Source organism: Mya arenaria, chromosome 14 (genome assembly GCF_026914265.1).
Source record: "Mya arenaria isolate MELC-2E11 chromosome 14, ASM2691426v1".
In the NCBI taxonomy this organism is placed as follows: Eukaryota; Metazoa; Mollusca; class Bivalvia; order Myida; family Myidae; genus Mya; species Mya arenaria.
Window position 1 is genome coordinate 6,510,189 of NC_069135.1, and position 23,486 is coordinate 6,533,674.

Here is a 23,486-nt window from a genome sequence, read left to right on the forward strand (position 1 = left end):
TCTGTGCCACCGCAGATGCTCTGTTATTAAATCTGCTTTTCTACCGCTAGTTGCAAGAGTAAAATATGTGTTACCTTGACGACGACTGGCCGATCGTCTTGATTTCACGTAATGTCGGTTAGATAATTTATAATGTAAAATAATCCAGCAAATAAGTATAGAAAACAAACCATGATCTCATAGTGAATAAGGAAATATATGGAATGTCACAAAAAATGAATCTGCCAAAACTGTTTTGGTTGATGTATAATTTGATGCATTGTACTTTTCATCATCCATTCACTGTGTAACTCGAATACTCATTTTAACTTCCTGATTTTACATTACAAAACATTTCATACGGATCCTATTTTCAGAAGAAAATATAGAATAAAAGTTATATATTGGAATAAAACAAAATGGAGTTTACCAATGAAAGTAACTATTTTAATCATACAGGAGTGCCAGAATGCTCTCTGTTTCCAACTGACAGAGTGAAGTGCCGAGCATTGCTGTATGCTAAAACAGTAACAGCTTCTTTATCTATTTTAGGTTCAGTTCTAACATTGGGATTAGTTGTACTGTTCAAAAAATATAATGAACATTCACAAAGAATGATTATACATCTGTCACTGGCAGCACTTGTTTTTGGAGTTGCTTATGTGATACAAGGAATTCCGTCTGAAAATAATGCAATTTGCAAGGTCCAAGCATCGATATTGCAATTCTCCGTTTGTGCATGTTTACTTTGGATTATGAACATTGCCTTCGGAATCTACTTTCGTGTTGTTTACGATATCAACATAAAACGTTATGAAAAGATATTGACATTCCTATTATGGACGTTGTCTTTGATCATAACGGCGCTACCCTTTTCGGATAATGCGTATCAGCCCGCTGGAGTTTGGTGTTGGCTGCGGAATGACGATGCATGGCGGTTTGGATTGTGGTACTGTTGGAGAATTTTATCCATTGTGTTATTTGGCTATACAATGATTCATACAGAAATTACAATTCGCAGACGTCGGAGGGGAACTTTTTCTACTTCTATCACAAGTTTGACAGCGATGGAGTCAGAAATAAAAACACTTCGAATATATCCAATCCTGTATTTCATTGTGAACATTTTCCCTATCATAAATCGCATCCAAAACGCAGCAGTCCAGTTGCGCGAGCAAACAGGATACAGCTTTACACTATTGCTTCTTCAAACACTCTTCGACCCGTTGTTTGGTGTGACACTGTCTCTTGCGTATGTTCTTGATGGAACGACAAGGAGCAGACTGAACAAAGCTGAAATTACAGATGCTTTAAGACGATGGCGATCAAAACCGGCGCATGTAAGTGTGTACCGCGTGCCTGTACCGTCCCCGGACATGAACATATCTGTAATAAACACACACTCTTAACACTGTAAATTTGTACCATAAACAAATTACAGACACATATTTCAAGCCATGTATCGCAAAATGAACGACCATAGCCAAAGATCAGAGATAACGTCATATTGCTGCACTTGCATGCCTTTTCGAGCGGTTCCTTTCTAGTTGATACATTGCGTATGTTGAGGAACATGATCAACCAGGCACCATGAAGCAATCGAAGCCAACGAATATTAGGGTGTTTCACGTTTCCTAGACCTGAATGTAACAGTTAACGATATCACTCAGAGAAACTGATCAGATGCGTAACTGTGTGTGTTAAGGTTGTCTTGCAACATTTTTTTGAAATTTATTATTAAAGCGATAGCTTCTCTATAATGGTATTCACAGAAAATAAAATACCATGACTGGTCGTTTCTCTTGATGATGTTTTTCATTATTTTGGTGTACATTTAATGTGATTTATTTTTCTTTGTGTATTATTTTTTTTTACAAAGTAAAGTTCACGAATCATTTTAGCTTAAGGCATATTAAGAAAAATGTGGTTGTCATTACTTGTGATTCAAGGCGTTAGTTAAAAGTATGTCAACATTATACATGATAAAGTTTAACAGTCATTTACTACGTTGTATCAAATTATGGACATCATACATCATTCACGCATTTAGTGCTCATATTTGTACTGTAAAACATGTATTATATTAAAACGAAAATGTCCTCAATGTGATATTATAATTAGGAGTATTTGGTCTTAACATATTTATAAATAATATTTTATTATTAATTTGTAGACATCATTTATATACATGTGAACAACGATTAATTGCTTGAGGCTTGTGTTCGTTTGAAAGTATATCATTTGCATTCAGGAATAAACATCAAATAACCTGTTGAGTTAGGCCTCTTGTGCACTTTCTATTTCTAAGTTTAACACTTAATACTATTAGCTTTGTTCTAAAGTGTGTTCGATTCACGTGAGACAAAACAAACAAACGCCATAACGCTAGTAATATGTTCAATCTCGGTCAATCATCTCCCCCATAACAGACCTACCTGTTAGTGAAGACGTGACCAATGATCATTGTTTACTGAGGAATGGTAAAATATACACTGTTGGACATTAAGTGTTGTTGCCATAATAATAGTGACAGGGTCTCTCTCGACCAACCAACATCTTCGCTACGGACCCAACCGCGAGCGCCATACCTATTGAATGCAAGTACAAATGTAAAAATAAACGTGCTATTCCAGGCGGTAGGTATCAACACGAGGACCAGCAGTTCAGACGAGGTCCAAGTGTGGTTATATATTTCCATGTTGTTGGGCCATCAAAAAAGTCAAATATGTTCTTCTCATTGTAAGAAGAAAACAAACATATAACCTTTTATATTAATAATCCACACACTCTAGTTCGCTTTTTTTCTTCTGAATGAAAATAATAACACATAATAGGAAAATAGGAATATGAAAACTTTTGATGCACGTCAGTTTAAGGTCAAGAAGGACACAGGTCAACAAAAAGAATACTTTTGATGAACACAAGGGTTTATGATTAAACTTTTTGCAACTGAGCTTGTTTTTGTAGCTTTTTGCATAAATATTGGAACTTTTTGTAAATGAAATTCAAGTTAGAATGATATGTTTGAACTGATTGTACCTACATTAATCCTGTTATAATTTCCAACTTAAGAGAACACCTGAACCATTCGTATGATTACACGGGATCGTATTATATTCTTGAAGGCGGGATAACTGGCTTTATTGCAAATACTGATGTGTTTCAGTTCTCTATACTGATGCTGCTCCTCTTATTTGTTTTCATGGTCGGAGGTATCATGTTGTATGCCTTCAGGAAAAAAGGTTGGTAGGTAATGTGTTTTAGCGAATGGTCCACCAAGCGATTTTATACCATAGGAGAGGTGTTCAACAATGCATAATTACTTTTAAAAACGTGTATATCTGTCTCCATAATAATTGTTATTTGGAACCATTTGGTTTTGCCCATTTATTTCAATGTGTGCACAAAACGGTTGTGCGAGATCGATTACACAAAGGAAAACAAATATTGACGTCGACAATACATAAGCTTCCGTGTCTAAAGCTGGATAAAATGGTTATATTGAAAATATATCAAATCGCCATAAAATGGTCATTTATGTTGCATCGGCGATAAAACAATATTCGTTATGACTTTATAGGCATAACGACATTTATTTTTAGGAAATAAACCGCTCTATTTAAGTCCTGTAAGAATTGTTTATGTAGTCGCAGTAATACACAACTTCGTAATTTTGACGCATTGTGGTCGTTTGTTTACACTTTCTGACAGTCGGAAGTGCAATTAATTTTTATATACTGCTTTCGATTCTGGGATCGAATGTAATCAGATATCAAGATTTAAGGCTGAAATTATTAACCAGTCTGTCATAGCTCTTCCTTTCCGTTTTCGTCGTCTGTAGGATAGCATACAAAAATTTACACCCGCCCTCCCACTCCCCATTGTTTTTCACATGTAGAGTAAACAGTAAAGTTTCTTACAGCATCAAGGCATTAAACGGTGTTCTTGCTGTCCTTTTTCTGCTTGTGTATTTTCAGTGCGCTCGGTGTTGTAATAATGATTGAGAGAATTGTTCGTGGAGATGAAAAAACTTGCCAGGAGCACAAACGGCGTCGCTGTGTTTGATCGTTGTCCCCTCGAGTGACACACAGACAACGGGACCTATTACTACAATATGCGCCAAGGATAAGACTGGGAGATTCGTTTATATCTTATATAGTGCCAGTCTTTTAACATAAGTTGTTATACTCATTCACATGTCTTCTTTTTATTACAAGTCGCAAAGAAAAATTCAGCCAGCTGAGAGTAGGGCAACATTTAATCTACATGATCACTATATCAGTCAATAATCTTTTTGGTTAAATCCAATATTTTTTATGTTTGTTCCCAACTTGAAACTTGATGGCGGGGCTAAGCCCCATACCCATCGGTGAATTGGTGGTTACAGACAAACGGGCAAAAACATGTTAAGACGATAAGTCCTTAGGTTGTTGCTCTTGTGTTATGGTAACACCTATGTTTTGTAACCCTGCAGGTTCTTGCGTGTTGTGTCTAGTAATTTGTGCGTTTAACCTTTAAACGCTGTGGAAACAGTTTGCTTTGCGTTTTGATTGCGTGTCAGCAGGTTCTTGCGTGTTGTGTCCAGTAATTTTTGCGTTTAACCTTTAAACGCTGTGGAAACAGTTTGCTTTGCGTTTTAATTGCGTGTCAGCAGGGTGTGTATTGCGTACAAACATTGCGTTAAGTTTAACTTTAAATATTTAGCAAAGGGGGGGGGGTAAAAATACAAATTATCTGCCCTTATCTCGGCTGGTTGTATTTTTAACGGACTGCTTGGCGCCTTAAAGCGAACCCTTGCAGTTCCGTTTTTTGCCGCCGCATATGTCCACATACGTCCATTTTTTGTTTTGAATTTTATTACAATAAGTACGTAGTACATTGATGTTATATATTGCGGTGTCATCCACGATATTTTCTCTGTTCAAAAAGTTGCAACTCAATAAAATGATATGTTTAAGAGCTGGCGTTTGTTACAGTTTATTTCACTTATAAAATAATCACGAGTTACTAACAGTATTTTCGTGAAAGTTCATCAGTATGTGCACTATTTTGCTCAAAATTGTATAATTTTCTAAAAAGGCACGATTTAGTATAATGATACGTATATTCAAGCACTTGAATCGGAAAACCGATAATTTTCTTCAGTTTGTCTACTGTATGAAAGCGATTTTTTACTAAATCAATTTAAACCACTTAAGGTAAACCAATTTAAATTGATACCCCACGATGGAAACAATCATTATTTTTGTTTTTGAACTAAAGAAGTAATAAAATATATTTTTGTTAAATCCAAAGATAATTAAAAGAGTTACCTTGGGGATTTTGAAAGTCCGTTCCGAAACCTATTCTAACATTTATACAAAAAAGACACTAAATGAGTTCTTATAACTGCATTGAAAAGAACATCTATATACATAATGGAATTAATTTCATCCTTCTACAGAAGATGTGCCTGTGCAAAATTGGATTCAAACTTACAAATATTTCATTTAAAATCCGTTTGTTTTTGGTTACTAGTGATTTTTTTATTATCATTATTTGGTTGTAAAACTGGGTATCTTCTCGATGCTTACATCATATCAGTATATTTAAATGACCAAAATATTTTATGATCTCTCGCAACAATACTAAACTGTTTATTCCATGGCAACGTCTTATAATCTTGTTCCTATGACCTTGTTATATCGTGGATACAACATAATTTTGTCTTACAAACTGTTTCCACGACTAAATCTGCCGTGGTCACGACTTGCATATAACTAAGTTGTGGGAATGAGTAAGTTGTTGCCATTATATAATAAAATTCTAATATATATCATCTCTCTGTGCCACCATAGATTGGCGCTGTATCATTTAATGCTGCTTTTTTTCCATATAAAAATATGTTAAAAACCTTGACGTCGGGCCGATCGTCTTGACTTGACGTAACGTCGGTTAGATTATTTAGAATTAAAAAAACAAGAGCAAACAAGTATAGAAAATAAACCATGAGCTCCTAGTGATTAAGGAAATAAAAGGAATGTCACAAAATAATGAATGATAACGCAACTGTTTGGATTGACGTATAATCTGAAATTGCATTTTATCTGATATTGACTGTAACTCGGCTAATCATTTTTACTTCCTGATTCAAGATAAGCAAACATTTCATACGGATCCGATTTTCAGTAAAAAATATAGACGAAAAATTATATATTTTAATTAAACAAAATGGAGTTTACCAATGATAGTAACTATTTTAATCAGACAGAAGTGCCAGAATGCTCTCTGTTTCCAACTGACAGAGTGAAGTGCCGAGCATTGCTGTATGTTAAAACAGGAACAGCTTCTTTATCTATTTTAGGTTCAGTTCTAACATTAGGATTAGTTGTACTGTTCAAAAAATATAATGAACATTCACAAAGAATGATTATACATCTATCACTGGCAACACTTGTTTTTGGAGTTACATATGTGATACAAGGAATTCCGTCTGAAAATAATGCAATTTGCAAGGTCCAAGCATCGATATTGCAATTCTCCGTTTGGGCATGTTTACTCTGGATTATGAACATTGCCTTTGGAATCTACTTTCGTGTTGTTTACGATATCAACATACAACAATATGAAAAGATATTGACATTCCTATTATGGGCGTTGCCTTTGATCACAATGGCGCTACCCTTTTCGGAAAATGCGTATCAACCCGCTGGAGTTTGGTGTTGGCTGCGGAATGACAATGGATGGCGGTTTGGATTGTGGTACTGTTGGAGAATTTTATCCATTGTGTTATTTGGCTATACAATGATTCATACAGAAATTACAATTCGTAGACGTCGGAGGGGAACTTATTCAACTTCTATCACAAGTTTGACAGCGATGGAGTCAGAAATAAAAACACTTCGAATATATCCAATCCTGTATTTCATTGTGAACATTTTCCCTATCATAAATCGCATCCAAAACGCAGCAGTTCAAGTGCACGATCAAAGAGGTTACACTTTTACACTGTTGCTTCTTCAAACACTCTTTGACCCATTGTTTGGTGTGACACTGTCTCTTGCGTATGTTCTTGATGGAACGACAAGGAGCAGGCTCAACAAAGCTGGTATTACTGATGCTTTAAGACGATGGCGATCAAAACCAACGGATGTAAGTGTGTACCGCGTTCCTGAACAGGCCCCGCACATGAAAATATCTGTAATAAAGACATAAACTTAACACTGTATATTTGTACCATAAACACATTATAGACACATATTTCGAGTCATGTATCGCAAAATGAACGACCCATAGCCAACGATCAGAGATAATTTCATATTGTTGCACTTGCATGTCTTTTTCGATCGGTTCCTTTCTAGTTTATATATTGCGTATGTTGAGGAATATGATAAACCAGGCACCATGAAGTGATCGAAGCCACCGAATATAATGGTGTTCCACGTTTCCATTCGGTGCCCTAGACCTGAATGTAACAGTGAACGATATCACTCAGAAAAATTGATCAGATGTGTAATTGTGTGTTGGTGTATTAGTTGTGTGTGCGTGTGTGTGTGTGTGTGTGTGTGTGTGTGTGTGTGTGTGTGTGTGTGCGCACGTGTGTGTGTGTGTGTGTGTGTCTTGCATTTTGTTTTGTTTTTTACGCGATAGCTTCTATATAATGATGTTAATTGATTAGAGAAATTAACCATAATCGGTCGTCGCTCTTTTTTACCATATATTTGGTGGACATTGCATATGAATTGTCTTTCTTTGTCTATTGTCTTTATGTTACGAAGTAAAGTTCACGTATCTTTTTGAGTTAAGACATATCTCTAGCAACGCGGTGGTCACAACTTGTTATTTCAAAATGTTATCTAAAAGTATGTCAACATCATACATGACGAAGTTAAACGGTAAATTATTACTTTGTATGAAATAATGATTTGGTGGCCTGTGCACGGATTGTAATTGCTTGCTTGGACATTATATATTACACATACATTAAGTGCTCATATTTGTACTGTAATATTTTTTATATAAAAACGAACGTTTCCTCCTCAACGTGTTATTATAATCAGAAATATTTGTTCTAAATATAATGTTTTATGCATTTGTTTTTAATGTGTAGACTTCATTCATATACATGTGACCAACGATTGATTGCTTGAGGCTTGTGAATTTATAAATAGTATTTTGTATTCAGGATAAAAACAGATTACCTCTTTAGTTAGGCCTCTTGTGCACTATTACCCAGATAGCTAATAACAAAAGTTGTCATGAAAAGGGTAGCTTTCTGCTTATATATGTTCGATTCACATAAGACAAATCAAACAAACAACGCTTTAAATGTATCACAAAATCTACAATAATGACTGGTATATAAGCTGTATAAAACCCTAGCCGGTGTATTTCCCATTGAACTTATAAGAAAAAATAGCCTATGTCGCTCGATGACCTTTGAAACTGAAAATATGGCCGATTAACTTTACAGCATATTATAGAAATGCACACAATGTTAATGGAAATCGTTGTCGGGCAAGTGTTTGACAATAATGGTTTGTACCGTATCTTTATCCAAACTGTATTTCTTATAGGAAAACAACATAGGATAAGTTATATAGATACGTTACAAAAGGCATTACTGTCTTTTTAATTATGCTTTTTGTTTGATTTCATTTATAGCTAAATCAATCAGGTGTTCGTGAAAAACAGGTCATTTATCAATTGTTCACTTGGGTAGAGTATACATTATTGGCCATTATGTGTTGTTGCATAACACTAGTGGTACGGTCTCTCATGACCAGCCATCATCCTAGTTACGGACCCACCCGTTCGTGAAGATACTACCATCGACCTATTGTTTACTCAGGAAAAGTATACAGTATTGGTCAATATGTGTTAATGCCATAACGCTAGTAATAAGCTCAGTATCCGCCAACCATCTTCCCCATAACAGACCTACCTGTTAGTGAAGACAAGACCAATGCCCATTGTTTACTGAGATATGGTAGAATAGACACTGATGGTCATTAAGTGTTGTTACCATTATAATAGTGACAGGGTCTCTCTCGACCAACCATCATCTCCGCTACGGACCTACCCGCGAGCGCCATACCAATTACCAATTGATTTGCTTAGGTAGAGTATACCTTGCAGGCCATCTTTCGTTGTTGCCATAACACTAAGGACCCGGTCTCTCTCAACCGACCGTAATCCTTGTTACGGACCTACTCGTCTGAGAAGACCAGGCCAATGAACAATTGTTTCCTGAGGTAGAGTATACATTGTTGACGACCATGTCTTGTTGCCATAACACTAGTGACAGGGTCTCTCTCTCTCGACCAATCTTTTTCCCCGTTACTGGCCTACCCGTGCGTATAGAAGACCAGGCCATTGCTCAACAGTTAAGGTAGAGTATACATTGGTGACCATCATGTATTGGTGCCATAAGACTAGCAACATGGTCTCTCCGGTACGGCCCACCCTTCCGTGCAGACCACCCTTCCGTGCAGACCACTCAAATGACAAATAGTTTCCCGAAGTAGAGTATATATTGTTGGCCAATATTCGTTGTTTTAATACTACTAATGACATGGTCTCACTCGACCAATCACCATCCCATTCACGGACTTACCCGTTCGCATAAAAGACCAGGGTAATGATCAATTGTTCACTGAGGAGTGGTAGATTTGTCAAAGACTCTGTCATCAAGTAAATGTCAAATACTTTGTGATCAATTTTATGTCAAAGACTATCATTAATTTTTTGTCAAAGACTCTGTCAGAATGCGATTATAGACGTTTTATTCAAAGTAACTTTTTGACTCCATGGCTACGCATCTGATCGTGCCACGACCTATATGCCAATGTGTTAATTTATCATAATCACATATATGAGCTAACATGTAAATAAATTATATATATATACTATTATACTATACTATTATATAAAACACATAGTAGAATTTTCGCTCAATAGGTAACTCACTTTTTCTTTTCCATATTCAAGATGCAACCACCATCACAGGTGTGTGGTACTGTTCAACAGCAGTCATTATTTGTAAATTGCATGACAGGTGTTATCATGGGACGAAATCATTTACTGGTGTTTGAAGTTAAAACTAGGTTTGATTCATATTTGTAATAGAAGACTTGATTCACAACCGCTATTAGAAATAAATCTCTCACTTGGTGGGAATTACCATGGAAGTTTTTTTCCCTGAGTCTGTTGAAATGAGCTTGAGGAGAAACTACTAGTCTTTCTGATCCTGGACATGAACCAGGCATGAACCAGCTCCCAAAAACAAGAAGAAGGTTCAGATTACTGACAGTGTCAACAAATACAAAATTATTTGTTGAATGTTCACGATTGTAATTTATTTGCAAATGAATGTGTGGTTTTAGATATCCAGGAAGCAAATTGTGTTACATGAATACAATGCAATTCGCGAAAGTGATGGTCGTTTCATAGAAAAAAGGCAAGGCAATGGGAAATAATGATCGAAACATGTTTGTTCAAAAAGGATAAGGATATGTGAGTTACTCGGTTGTTGAAATATACAAAGGTAAGGACTTGCTGAAGTATTTTGATTAAGCTGGTGAGGACAGCTTGCCGGTTATGGTATGGTATGCCTATACTAAAAGGAACTACATAGTGCCTTGTGACGGTGACCTGTGCAAGGCTGGAATATGTTGGCAAGGTTTGTTAAGAACTTCATGTTCAAAAATCACAATCGGAGCTGGCGGGATGTTCTCTAGGAGGAACCTTTAAAGGATGGCAATGGAGAATATACAGATATCAAATATCTCCAGTCGCATTTTTTAATGATGATTGTCATAAAGTTAAAGCGTAAGTTAGTTTTTAGTTTAAAGGTTATTTATTTTACATTTGTGAAGAAAAATTCATTAAATTATACAATGTCATGTTCGTTTGCACGATGTTGCAGGAGAGTGTGATCTTTGATTGTGGGGGAAATAGAAGAACCCGGTGGAAGCCGACTTCTCAGGCTTGTTGAGTACCCATCAAACTATCGCCTTGGTGGGAAGCCAGTGCGCTTACCGTTGTGGTAGTGGTAGTAGTATAATTGGTTTACAATATTTTAAAAGGAGAAACAGGGCTTTGAAATTTTCCTGCATTCATTCTCTCAGTGTGCAAGGATAAGGAGAACAGGTAATCAGAAGGAATGCTGACTATGATGATGCTGCTCAGCCACGGGAACAAGTACTTTATTTTTTATGGTTTCGTGCAGACTGTAGTCACTGCTTTGAGTTTCATATGACAAGGACACAATGAAGAAAAGACCAAGCAGCTTCACTTACCTGGTAAAAGACCTGATGTATTTTATGACTTAGCATGTAATATTCGGGAGTATTTTTTAAATTGTGAGAGTGGTTACTTTAAAAATGATGGATTTTTCCTAACAAGTTTCATGGGCCCACAAGTGCTCTATTACATTCCGGTCATGGCTTTGGCATTATTAATTCTGAAATTTGCGAGTTATTTTATATCTTTGTTCAGTGCATAAAAAAGTCAACACGCAAGATGAGTCAATGCCATTTTTGCTTCTAAAAAAAGATTTGAATTAACAGTGATAGTGTTAACATCAAACTGTTTGGGTGGGGGGGGGGTTACACATTTTTAATTTAGAGTTCGGATATATTTGTGTTGTAACTAGTGACTTTACAAGGAAGAAAACAGTTGGCTGTAAGGGGATGGAGGAGGCAAACCATCAAAACTAGTTCATTCTCTAATACTAAAATTGTATTTGAAACGTTTTTGAAAATGTTGATTACTCATAAAGTTGTTTGTATTCATAAAATGATGAATGATAAATGTTGGATATATCGATTTTGTCATTCACTGAATTATGAATGTTATAATTATATATTGACTTGTATCTTTCATGCATGTTTGTAATAATATTTTGCGTATAATAATAAGCTGTATATGCTTACATCGAAAATAAACGTTATGTTATGTTATGTTGTATCAAAGTCACAGTATTGTCAATATCAAAACATTTCTTTTTGTGATCACTATTGAATTCTTTGAAAAATAAACACTGACTTTGAACTTCGTCTTCTTATATTTAAACGATGCTGTGAGTGCGATTGCTTTGCTAAGGAAAGTAACCAGTAATATGTATATTGTACATGTCGTGTATCGTCGTCAACCTTCGCATTACTTAAAAAATGCATTCAAATAGTTTTGCCCAAGGACTTTTCGCCGATTCACCAAATAGTAAACAAGATATAACTGATTTAAAGCTTTGGAAGTCTATGCAAAATCGCATATATATTATGGAATAGTTACATTGGCAACGTACAGGCAAACAAAAGAAGACACATTTACTGTATATATCAAATTCTAGTATAATTGTTTTATAAAATGAATCGCATTAATATATCTTTTAAAATAGAATCGGAAAAGACATAACATACTAAAAAGGCGCCCTCTTAACCTTAATGCGGACCTAATTTTTGATACCTATGAACGGATGAACGCACTTACGCGAATGATATGCCTTTTGACTGAAATGCTATTGGTACAAAAAAAATACCAAAACTAAACCCATTAAAATAACTTTTAACTAAAACAGTCTTAAGACCATCGCTCGAAATCGGCCATGTAGTGCGGTATGTGTGGCAAACATTTGCGGATGGTCTCAGACTCAGCTCCAAAACGGAGAGCTGACAAAACAATCCTTTTAAATTTGGTAGGGCGGTGGGTCTCGATGTCCTTTTACCCTAAATTGTCGCCTAACCGCAGTTTGGTTAAATTCCCTATACATATATACATTATGTTTGGGGCAACTTTGACGGACCCTGTGCCATTAAAAAATAAACAATCAAGGTGGTGCGGAACTTCTATGAACATGTTTTAAGGTTAATATCACATGACCATGACCTGATCAATGACCCTGACCAACTACCATAGGTTTTCAGCTCAGGGATATTTTATTCCCTTTCACTCCCCTTCCAAGGGCATGCTTCTGTCCCAAGAACTCGACTTCATTTGAGGTTTGTTCACTGAAAAATTATTTGTTGACCAAATAAGGCTATCTTGGTACCAAATGTTGCGGACGGACGGACACTCTTGATATATGATGATCTCAGAGTCAGCCGCTACCAAATGTTTGTGTTTTTGTATGATGGACTTTGTTAGAGTTAGCATGTCTTAATGCCCCCAGTCTATTTATTTGACGTAAACTGTGATCTTAAAAGATAAAATCACCAAATAAAGTGCAAATAGTAGGGTTTTGAAACCCCTTTAAATTAATGTATTGAACAAGGTTGTCTTATCCCCGGATCATGCTAAGTTAGTCCAAAAACGCGTTAGAATTATCGGTTTTACAAAAGAATGGGAAACTATGTTTCTTCCACACACAAAAAAAACGCAAATGAAGTATAGCTTGCTCACACATGTTACTACAAGTCATGCCGAGCAATCGCTCTCTTCTGTTTCTTGGTTCGCACCTGATAGAAAGAATCGCAACAAGTCAGATCTACCACAATTTTGAAAGAGCAATTTAAGCTAGCGGCACATTTGACATAAAATACACTTTTTATATTTCAGTTCATATGTTTCGTCTTAATTTAAGCTATAATTAATACAAGTGTTTTAATAAATGTATGTTTGTGTCAGATTTGGCAATTTGGAAAGTATTAAAATTGTTTTGTACTGCTCATGTAATTTCAGGGTACCGTGGTTCTAATTACAATACTTCGCGATCCGGACTTTAGATCATTCAATGAAATTGAGTTTTGGCATACTGCTGTACACATTATCCTTCTGTTTTGTAATTAATGCCCGAATTCATATTTTAAAGCATATAACAAATTTGTTATCCTGATATTTTGTATAAATCGTTGTATTTTGTTCTTTGAATATACATTGTCTTTAATATGCATTGTATTTAAGAGTAGCAGTCAACAGTTTCACATTCAGTTCTTTCTTTTTTATTTTCAAAATATCGTACATCTTATTTCCTCTTCTTTTAGAAGAATCATAATATTTAAATCTGAAGAAACATTTTTTCCATTTGTTGGAAGCTGTCGGGTTTCATACAATGTTGCATTCAGCTCATTATAAATACAATTAAATATGGCTTAAATATGTATTTTGGAAATCTCGAAAAAAAAATGTTCTGAATAACACAATCTGTCCATGTCAATTTATTCATTTCGAAAATTTAAATTAATTTTGTTGTTGGTCCATGCACGAATAATATTCGAATGTTAAGTCGAGAAGGGCGAGGCAACTATGCAAATTTATACTAGAGTTGGGCAGCTATAGAGTCGAGTTGTGTATTTATGGTGTTGAGAAGGGCAACTTTGCAAGTTTAGTGTGAGTATTCAACAGTTACGCAACTATTCAAACAGTGTCGAGTAGGGCAACTATGCAAATATAGTGTCAAGTAGGGCAACTAATAGAATATATTTAAAATTTATTTTAATAACATCCAGAAGGCTTGACCGTTACATTCTAGTGATTGCATATAATTTTACATACAAATATATGATATGGTAGTTAACAATCAAACTCATAATAATGAACATAACATACAATATTGTTACATCGTTTCATGAACTCAACTTAAACAACATTACAATGCATTGATTGTATTCTCTTTAATCTTGTTGCATAATATAATGTGTGCAACGACAAATTTTCAGATCTGATTTCAGAAATGCAAAGTTATATACTTTACTAATCAAATACAATTCACCAACATGGCATTCTTCTTAAAATAATAGCATCATCACAAATGTAATGTTCTATTTTAATCAAATTGAATGACAAGGAATGTAATTTTCTACTTAAATTAAATTTAATGACCAGGAATGTTATTTTCTTTATAGTATGACTTCCATTATTTATATGTATCAATACATAAAATGTCGCTATACAACTTGCACATTTCCAAAGCTTTTCATTCAGGATGTCACATCAAAAGATATTACCCTAGTTGTATATAAAAAAAAAAAAATCACAAAAGATATTATTTCTTGATGGTGAAATCATTCATAAATTTCATTACTATATACGTTAGTACAGGTATATATATGAAAACATGGTGGAACTATGGTATAAAGTATACCTGACAAATTCTGCGTAAAGTAATCTGTTATTATTTTAAAACTTATACATTATCAATAAGACATTTATTGGGATTATTTTGTACCATGTGAACCTTCAAAATGATGTTAAGGTAAATATCAAAAGTTCCTAATTCAACCATTAAAAAAACAACAGTTTTTTTAAATAGCTTTTCAGATATAAACGTGACAAAAAATAAAAATGGCATTGAAGCTTTGTATTTATTATTTCCTGTATTATTTGTTTGCTTTACATGCACAAATAGGAATTCTTTTTGTATCCTAACATAATTTCATGATTGCTCCACAGTTGAACACCATATTATAGCATATAAGTAGTAGCCTTTATAGTTGATCCTTATTCAAGACAATACAAACTTGTTGACCAGGACAGGTAGCCTAGTTTTCAATTCAATAAAATTGAACAAATCTCAAGCACTGAATCTTATACTTCCATTCTGTATCTTACCAATGATATGGAGTACGACGCTTTGCATTACATTTTTTTTCTCACAAGGCTACTCAATAAATAACAATTGCTGGTAGAAAACAGATGTAATGTGTTAATCAAAACACTTATGGCTGGCTGCAGGTGGATGATCATTTCGTGGCAGACTGCAGATTTGATGACCATCTTGTGGCAGACTGCAGATGGATGATTGTCTTATCATGGCATGCTGAAGTTGGGCGACTATCTCATGGCAGCCTCAAGGAGAATACCAAAGTCCTTAAAAGTATCAAATGGAAATGATGGTTTCTTGAAGTTCAAAGACAAAATCCAGAATAAGGGCAGCAGTTCAAGGTATCCATAAAGTGTTACAGTGTCTTTCTTCCAGGACATGCTGAAGAGAAAAAGTTGAGGTCACACTGCAATTATTGAAACAAATTGTCCAGTTTCATTTCAAGTTGTTATTTTACAACATTGTGAAACAAGTTATTATGTGGAGGATATTACAAGAGTGCAAATGCAATACATAATTTATGAAATGAGTTTTCTTAAATTGCCCAAGGCTAGCCTTTTATCAATTTTAGCAACAAATTTAACAAATGTAGTATTTAATGACCATCAATGTGATAATAACTTTTTATTTGGTGATGAAAGAAAGAAAGTTAAATACTTAAAACGTTGCTTTAGAGATCTGCTCTTTCAACAGCAATAATAAATGATGTAAATACATAATGGAAAGATTATTTATGATATAAATACACAATAATTGTTTGTTTCCGTGAAAGATGGCAATATATTTATCACAAGTGAGCACAAATTAATAAGTTGCTTTTAGGGTTGACAAGGTGAAATTAACCGCAATCTTACACTGAAACACACAATTTCTTTTTTTCTTTAATGCCTTAAAAGGATATAGAGTGACAATCAATTGCAATTCTTCATTTACCTTTGAAGCTAAAAATCACATCATTATACTGTTAGATATAAGTCATCGAAATAAGCCTTTTGGATGAACAATTTCGAATTCTTATACTGCTGCTAGGCATTACTTTTTTGAACAAGCCCTGCAGTTTGAAACCCAGAATTTGAACAAATCTCTACAAACCACCTTGTATCTCATACCAGTAATAAAACAATATCTGAATCAGGCTCACTGGTTCAATATCAAAATGAATATGACTTTGTATTACTCAAACTATTTGAACGAAAATGTTATTGCATAGGATAATTTAAATGAACAGCCGGGGATTATGCCACGATTTTTGACATTAGTATAGCACTTTGATAAGATGGGCACCATTTCATTTCACCAAAGGTATAGAACTATATGGTGATAGTTTTCCTTATTAAACAACGGTACAGTCTGCAAAATAATTTGATTGGGACTCATACATGATTTTCGGTACATCAGACAATGTTGAAAACAATACTTTCTTCACGGATATACTACTTGTAAAGTTAAACACGCAGTGATCTCTTACTTTTGGGTAGTTACCCCAAACTTTACTAATGACAACTTCTGTTGTTTCAGAATTTAAATTTCTTGTGGAATTTTTAATTTCTTGTGGCACTGATATCAGCCTCTCATTCAGTGTCTGTTTACCCTTGATATTTGTGGCTTTTAAAGAGGAAAGCTCCTACGCACAGGGTACAGAAGGTAGAAAAATCAGCACTTAGTATGCTTATCAAAAATTGCTCTCCCTGAGTCAGGTTATGACCGCTGTGGGCAAGAGTAGCTAATTCTTCACAAATACCCAAGACAAAACATTAAAGTTCACCATTAAAATTTCGTTGAAATGTATTGAATTGAATCACTGTGATTCTTTCCACATGGTCATTTTAGATAAATATCTGTGGTATTTACTAACCACTTTTTTAATTATCTAGCTATTGTACTCTGAAAAAGCTAGAACTAAGGTAAGCTGTAAGTTCAAATTGTGTGACATTTCAAATAAGTTAAACAATTGAAATTTGATAGTCCATTTTTAGTCACACTTGAAAATCAAAAACTGGGTTGATAATTAATAATTGCAGAAAAGGGTATAGGCGTTTGTATAGTAGACAGACATTTCCCATTTTGAAGTAACTTTTAGCACATTGCATTGCAAAAATAAGACGATAACATTTGTTTAAATAGCTCTAAATTAATTAATTGAACCAATCATAATTCATTTTCGTTTGAAGGTAGCAGGAAGGATGGGGTGTACAGATGAGGACTATCGCAGTACAGCTAGCAATGTACAGGAGAACCGAACGTTTGAATAAGCTAATCCACTTCACAATTTGCATGAGATCCGACTGAGACGTGTCATGAAATGGATAAATATTCCTAAAAACTACTTTCCAAATTACATTAGTCAAGGAATTGGTGACACATTGTTACTATTTTTCGTGCAAACAGTAAGCATACACGATATTTAAAAAACCCAAAGGAAAATGCATTAGATGATGTTAATGCAAGCTCGGTTGATAACAGTTTAGGAAACGCATAATTATTATATTTTAAATTGTTTAAATGAATACATTACATGAGTCTATTTTTCAGTTTTGTCTTCTCTTATTTTGTTTCAAAGTCCGTAAAACATACCCGCCAAAACAAAGTTACAGAGAAAAAGGTTGCCAAAGTACTTTTAATTTTTGTTTAGTATACGGTACATGTAGAAAAATGAAGGAAACTATAGCAGTAAGATACATTCAACTTACCCGTTAAATATTTACTGGCATTGGCCCCATTGCTTGTCCCTGTTGTTTCCATTTTTTTGCTTTGTCCAATACTTAGTTATTTTTTTCATTCACACTTCTAAAATTAAGATTATTTATTTAATTCAGATATTTTTACTGTCTGCAATAGTTAATAACTTTCCTTTAACAATAATTAATCAAGTTTTATTCAGTGCTATTAAGGGTTGCTGCAGTTAGAAAATTACAAGAAAGTAATACCTGTCCCCTTATCCAAACGTTACAGCAGACCAATACCCATCAGCAGTACTTCATCAACATCAATGGATCTTAAACGGATATCACATGAAACATGAAAAACTTTAATAAAAATATGCCAACAGGGTTTACGAGTCAAGCCAATGTGGTAGAACCAATCTATCATTCAAGATAGAGTTATGGCATTCTGCTTTTGATTGTTGTATATATTTTTAGAAAGACCTCGACAATTATGAAAACAAAAAGTGAAGACATATTTCAACAAAAGTTTAATGCAAATACTACTCAGAACTTATTTAATAGTGATTGAAAATCGGACTCCATTTGCTATCGATAATCGAATCGAATCGGACCAAGCATCTCGGTTTACTATCGGACAATAATCGAAAGTTCATACTATCAGTAAGGAATACATTCTTTATACATATTTATCATCATGATCATTTAAATTGTTAAACCTGGAATCAGTACATGTGGTGCTATAGTCATGCTTTTTATGTCTTTAATAACTTAACGAAAAGACATATCAACACAACATATACTTAATAATTGCACATCAATTGCAAAACGATGCACACCGCATAAGATAAGTTATCTTAGCATTTTATTAATGTAAAAGAATATTGAATATTTGTGAACCTTAACATTTAATAACCTGATATATTGAACTTTTCATTAGAATATCTTGGTTTCATAAAACTTCACAAAAAAGTAAATTAGTTAATTACAAACGATACCAAACAAGGTTTCAAAAACAGATTGCATCGAGCCGGGATCCATGGTATTGCAGGTAAGGCCGGACCCACTGGAAAACTGACATTGACTCTACTTTTACCACAAAACAAAAAATACGTTGTTACCGGAGGTAACATTAGCGAAATCGATTTTGAACAACCACTGTCGATTGTCGCCGACATAGCGATGATATATCGATTTTACTCGATAATCGTAGTATCGCAACAACTTATAGCAAATAAATAAAGAATTTTAAATTTTCGAAGCCAACATTTTGTATGACACATTGTTGGATAAAAATTTAACATCTGTCAAAGGACAGGTTCACAATCTTATTTATTTTATGTCGAAAATCGTTCATTTTATGGACGATTCCCGTCTATTCATGGTATGAAGGGCACAAATACTGAACACTTAAAAAGTATTGATACACTATTCTTAAAATGTGTCGCTAAATTTTGACGAAAGGATGTAGAAACACATAAATGCTTTCAGCCTGAATTGAATTGAAGACAAATTGAAAAAAAGAGTAACATAAAAAATTTGATTGGTTATAACCTGCCAAAAGTCAACCTTGCGAAAAAATATGTATATGCAATAATGATTAATAAGTATGCTATCTTAATAAACACTTAGCTGCAAAGTTATATTTTGTTTTCGCTGTTATTCAAAACATTTGATTCGCAAATGTAAAGCTTAATTTATATTTGTAAATATCTTGAATGTAGGTCAACATGAATGCGAGGCCGCAAAGGTGCCCAAGTACCCTGTGACGTGATTCCCTTACGTGCTACATTTTGATCTTAAAGCATATATAAACATTGATTGTTTTTTTAGAAAAATGCTAAACGAAACAAGATGAAATTTCGCAAGTGCCCCCCCCCCCCTCCAAACTGCTGGTAAAATCCCTACCAAATGCCCCAGCACCCCGGAAATTTCCCAGGTAAAGCCCATTCCACACTATTTTTGGCGCGAAACAAAACCACCACATTCACTCGGCAAGCGGGTCCACATGGAATGTAAAAACATGGCTCATCTCCCCGACTATTCTAGGTATACCCCCGGACATTGGGGGCCATGGTTACAATTAGCTGGTCCATTAGTTTACACATTTTGAAGTCAAAACTTCATTTGAACACCTTGTTCGACTATTATTTGGATAAAACCCCCATTAATTTTGCAGAATGTGTTAACCAGGGTATTACACTAAAGGGTTGGTGGATAATAGATAGGGGTGACTAATTGCTACTGCTAAACAATACATGTACTGAGAAAAAGGCTTGCCGCGAAAATGGGTAATATTAACAATTTTGAAAAATAATCACCTGGAACGTGCATATTAATTCATTTTTCCTAACAGGTACTGAACTGTATACTATTCAGTTAACTCGTGAAGTATTAAGCTTATTCGATCGTTAAATCCAGAATACAGTACCCCTTTTCAGGCAGTAGCGCGGTATAAAACGCAGCGATTAACGCAGCCAATATAAACATATAGGAAAATGCAGCGAATTGCGCAGCCAATAGAGACATATAGGGAAAACGCAGCGACTTGTGCAGCCTATAAAGACATATAGGGAAAAGGTGTTAATGGCCCTATTGCGGGAGTTCAAGTGTCATTAATTAAACAAACAAACTTTAGATTCATTTATTAAGTGGCATTCGTAACAAAATTAACATAATGACAAAGATAATTAAGAAATGTACACTATTTATTGAAGAAAATATTAACAAAAAACGGGGTATTTATGAAATTGCATAATTAATTAAACAAACTGACTTTGGATTCTTTTAAGATGTGTGATATGTTACATTTTCATTATACACTCTCATGTCAATTCACTTATTTTTTTTTGCTTCCTGTGTTTGTATCGTTATCTATGTTATTGTTTGACTGTATACACCCTTTCAATTATACCGTGTTTAAAACTATCTGCCCTTTGATGACGTCATTTGAGGATAGCCGATACCAGAACGCTATTTATGCGAGAATCAAGATGATCAATTTTCAGTTGTGGAATGCGATATAAGGTATATAAAAGATTTGATGTCTTTTGAAATACGTTAATTAAATGAAGAAGAAAACGTTTCATGTATTAATTAACATAAATAGCCGCACATTGAAGCAAATAATCGGTATGTCACATATTTGCGAGTTCTTTGATTGTTTTGTCATAAACATTGATCAATCCAAATCGCGAATATGTGTTATCACATCATCATATTTTTTTGTTTTATTTGAAATGTGACATTTATCTTAATAAAAGATTTTTTTTCATTTTTGTCTTTTGTTTGCAGTCAGAATATATGTCGTTTTCCTGAAAGCCATGAGCGTGCGAGGATGAAATACCTGTCAAAATGACTGACATTGAAGGGAAAAGGGCCCAAAGTATTGCAGCTGAAATAAATCATGTGGAAAGAGCAACTAATAAATTTTAAGGCCTTCTTTAAAGAATGTTGAACAGGATAATCCCCTGGTGTTCATCTCCTGTTTATTGCACTGGTGTCATAGAAGGGGCCATTTCATTTGTGTTTCTTTATTGGCACAGGGCCATTTAGCGTTGACACTTTTCGAGAAGTGATCTTATGTTCTCATTAATTCATATAAACAATATGCATAGCCAATGTATTTATTAATTAAACCGATTGGAAATAAATTAAAAACAAATTAAAAATAAACAAAAAACAAACACTTTAAATGGAACTTGTATCAAAGAACTTTGGCAACACAGCCTTTTTAAGCGAAAAATGATGTTTAGCAAGAACTTAAATAAAAGGTATATGAATATGAGTTTATTATGAATATGTTGAAAAAAAAAAATTGGTACCATAAACCACATACACATAACTATATATTTTAAATCCAGGATCATAAACTTTAAACTCCAAAAAATAAGACAATTTAATGAGCAGACAGGAGCACTGACAGTAAAATAGTAATCGAAAATACAGATTTCAGAGAAACAACTACAGAATATACAATTTCAGTAAAATAATACCACACTTAGACATTCAAGTAAAATAAAAACAGTACATTAGATTACAGCGAACTTTTTATAGCACACACAGATCAAACATTGTTAAACCAGAACACCAGAAGGGCTAATTTTTAACCAGCTATTCATTAAAAATAATATTCTATATAAGTAATTTATTCGCCGGAATAGCTAATTTGAGCAAGTGTATTTTCTCATATACATGCATCTGTCATAGTTCTAGATTTAATGCAAAATCTGGGTTACATCACGGTGCATTATGTAATTATTCAGTGTGACAATAATTTTTGTCATATTCCACATGCAGCGCTGTGGTTCTGCGTTGCTATGTATCAGGCTAGCATCATGGCTGTAAAATATAAAATTGCTTAAGGTAGTGAATGGCACTGTTTGGTACATATAACAAATGTGTTTAAACATATTACTTAAAAATCAAATCCCGCTTCACTCAAAATTATTCAATTTATTTCGTTATAATCCAAATGGGAAAGAAATAGTCGATAAACTATCCGAAATCCACAACCACCATCGATGACGGGATTTCTGATAAAATACAGTATTGGTTTTATTTGGAGACGTGGTTCATTGTTAGAATAATATACTAGCAAACTAAAAGTAACACACTTACCAAATTCGACAATATATACAGCGCATATAATTGATTTCCTGTAATGTACAGCGATAATCAAAGCAGAAATCACCGTATCGGGAAGTTTTTAATCATCAAACTACGTCATTTCCGGTAAGGGGTGCAACTCTTATATGTCAATTTAGCGATTAATTGAAAGGGTGTATACCATTTACATACATGCATGTTTGAAGAAAAAGTGTAACTGATAACATGTCGTACATGCTTACATCAGAATAAATTTAATGTTATTTTATGTGATGCCAAAACATGAGTACATATAATGAGCCATATGAAGTGTCATAACATGAGAAGATTATTTGAAATCTGTATGAAAATCCAGAGATAAAACGATCTAGATCTGTCTATCAATAAGAAGTTATTGTTTCATAATAACTTAAAGAAATCAGTGTGAACATTGGGAAAAAAGCATATAATAGCATAACTGTGTACCGTGTGGAGCCAAACAACAAGGCCAACAGATCCCTTCTGAGAAAAGCATGCTCAACTCTGAAGGGGTCGTCTGGTCTTTATATATACATATATTCTCCATCCACACGGCGACCTGGATATGCCAGTTTGCATATAATCAAGTACATCAACGTAGTACGAACGCACTACCGCTGCCACCAATTGTAACTCGCAAAGCCTAAGACGCAACAGATCCCTTTAAAGAAAAGCTTGCTCAACCCTGACGGGATCGA

General features: G+C 34.3%; 2 protein-coding genes and 1 long non-coding RNA gene across 3 annotated transcripts; 2 read left to right on the forward strand and 1 right to left on the reverse strand.

Annotated features, from left to right (window-relative positions):
* Positions 1 to 304: 304 nt before the first annotated feature.
* On the forward strand, positions 305 to 2,249 carry LOC128218287 (cyclic AMP receptor 4-like). Its single transcript, XM_052925926.1, has one exon. It carries the CDS (start codon positions 399 to 401, stop codon positions 1,386 to 1,388), a length of 990 nt encoding a protein of 329 aa, XP_052781886.1. The 5' UTR covers positions 305 to 398; the 3' UTR covers positions 1,389 to 2,249.
* A 3,940-nt stretch (positions 2,250 to 6,189) lies between these two features.
* LOC128217485 (cyclic AMP receptor 4-like) lies at positions 6,190 to 7,173 on the forward strand. Its single transcript, XM_052924641.1, has one exon. The coding sequence runs from the start codon at positions 6,190 to 6,192 to the stop codon at positions 7,171 to 7,173; it is 984 nt and encodes a 327-aa protein (XP_052780601.1).
* Positions 7,174 to 14,287: 7,114 nt separating this feature from the next.
* On the reverse strand, positions 14,288 to 20,605 carry LOC128218441 (uncharacterized). Its single transcript, XR_008258378.1, has 4 exons — positions 20,484 to 20,605; positions 18,427 to 18,494; positions 18,190 to 18,286; positions 14,288 to 15,880 (listed from the first exon to the last, which is right to left on the reverse strand). It is a non-coding gene; the product is annotated as an uncharacterized LOC128218441 (long non-coding RNA).
* Between the last annotated feature and the right edge of the window lie 2,881 nt (positions 20,606 to 23,486).

Excerpts from the sequence above, each read along its gene's own strand:
- LOC128217485 (XM_052924641.1), top strand. The coding sequence starts at position 6,190 with ATGGAGTTTACCAATGATAGTAACTATTTTAATCAGACAGAAGTGCCA.
- LOC128218287 (XM_052925926.1), top strand. The coding sequence starts at position 399 with ATGGAGTTTACCAATGAAAGTAACTATTTTAATCATACAGGAGTGCCA.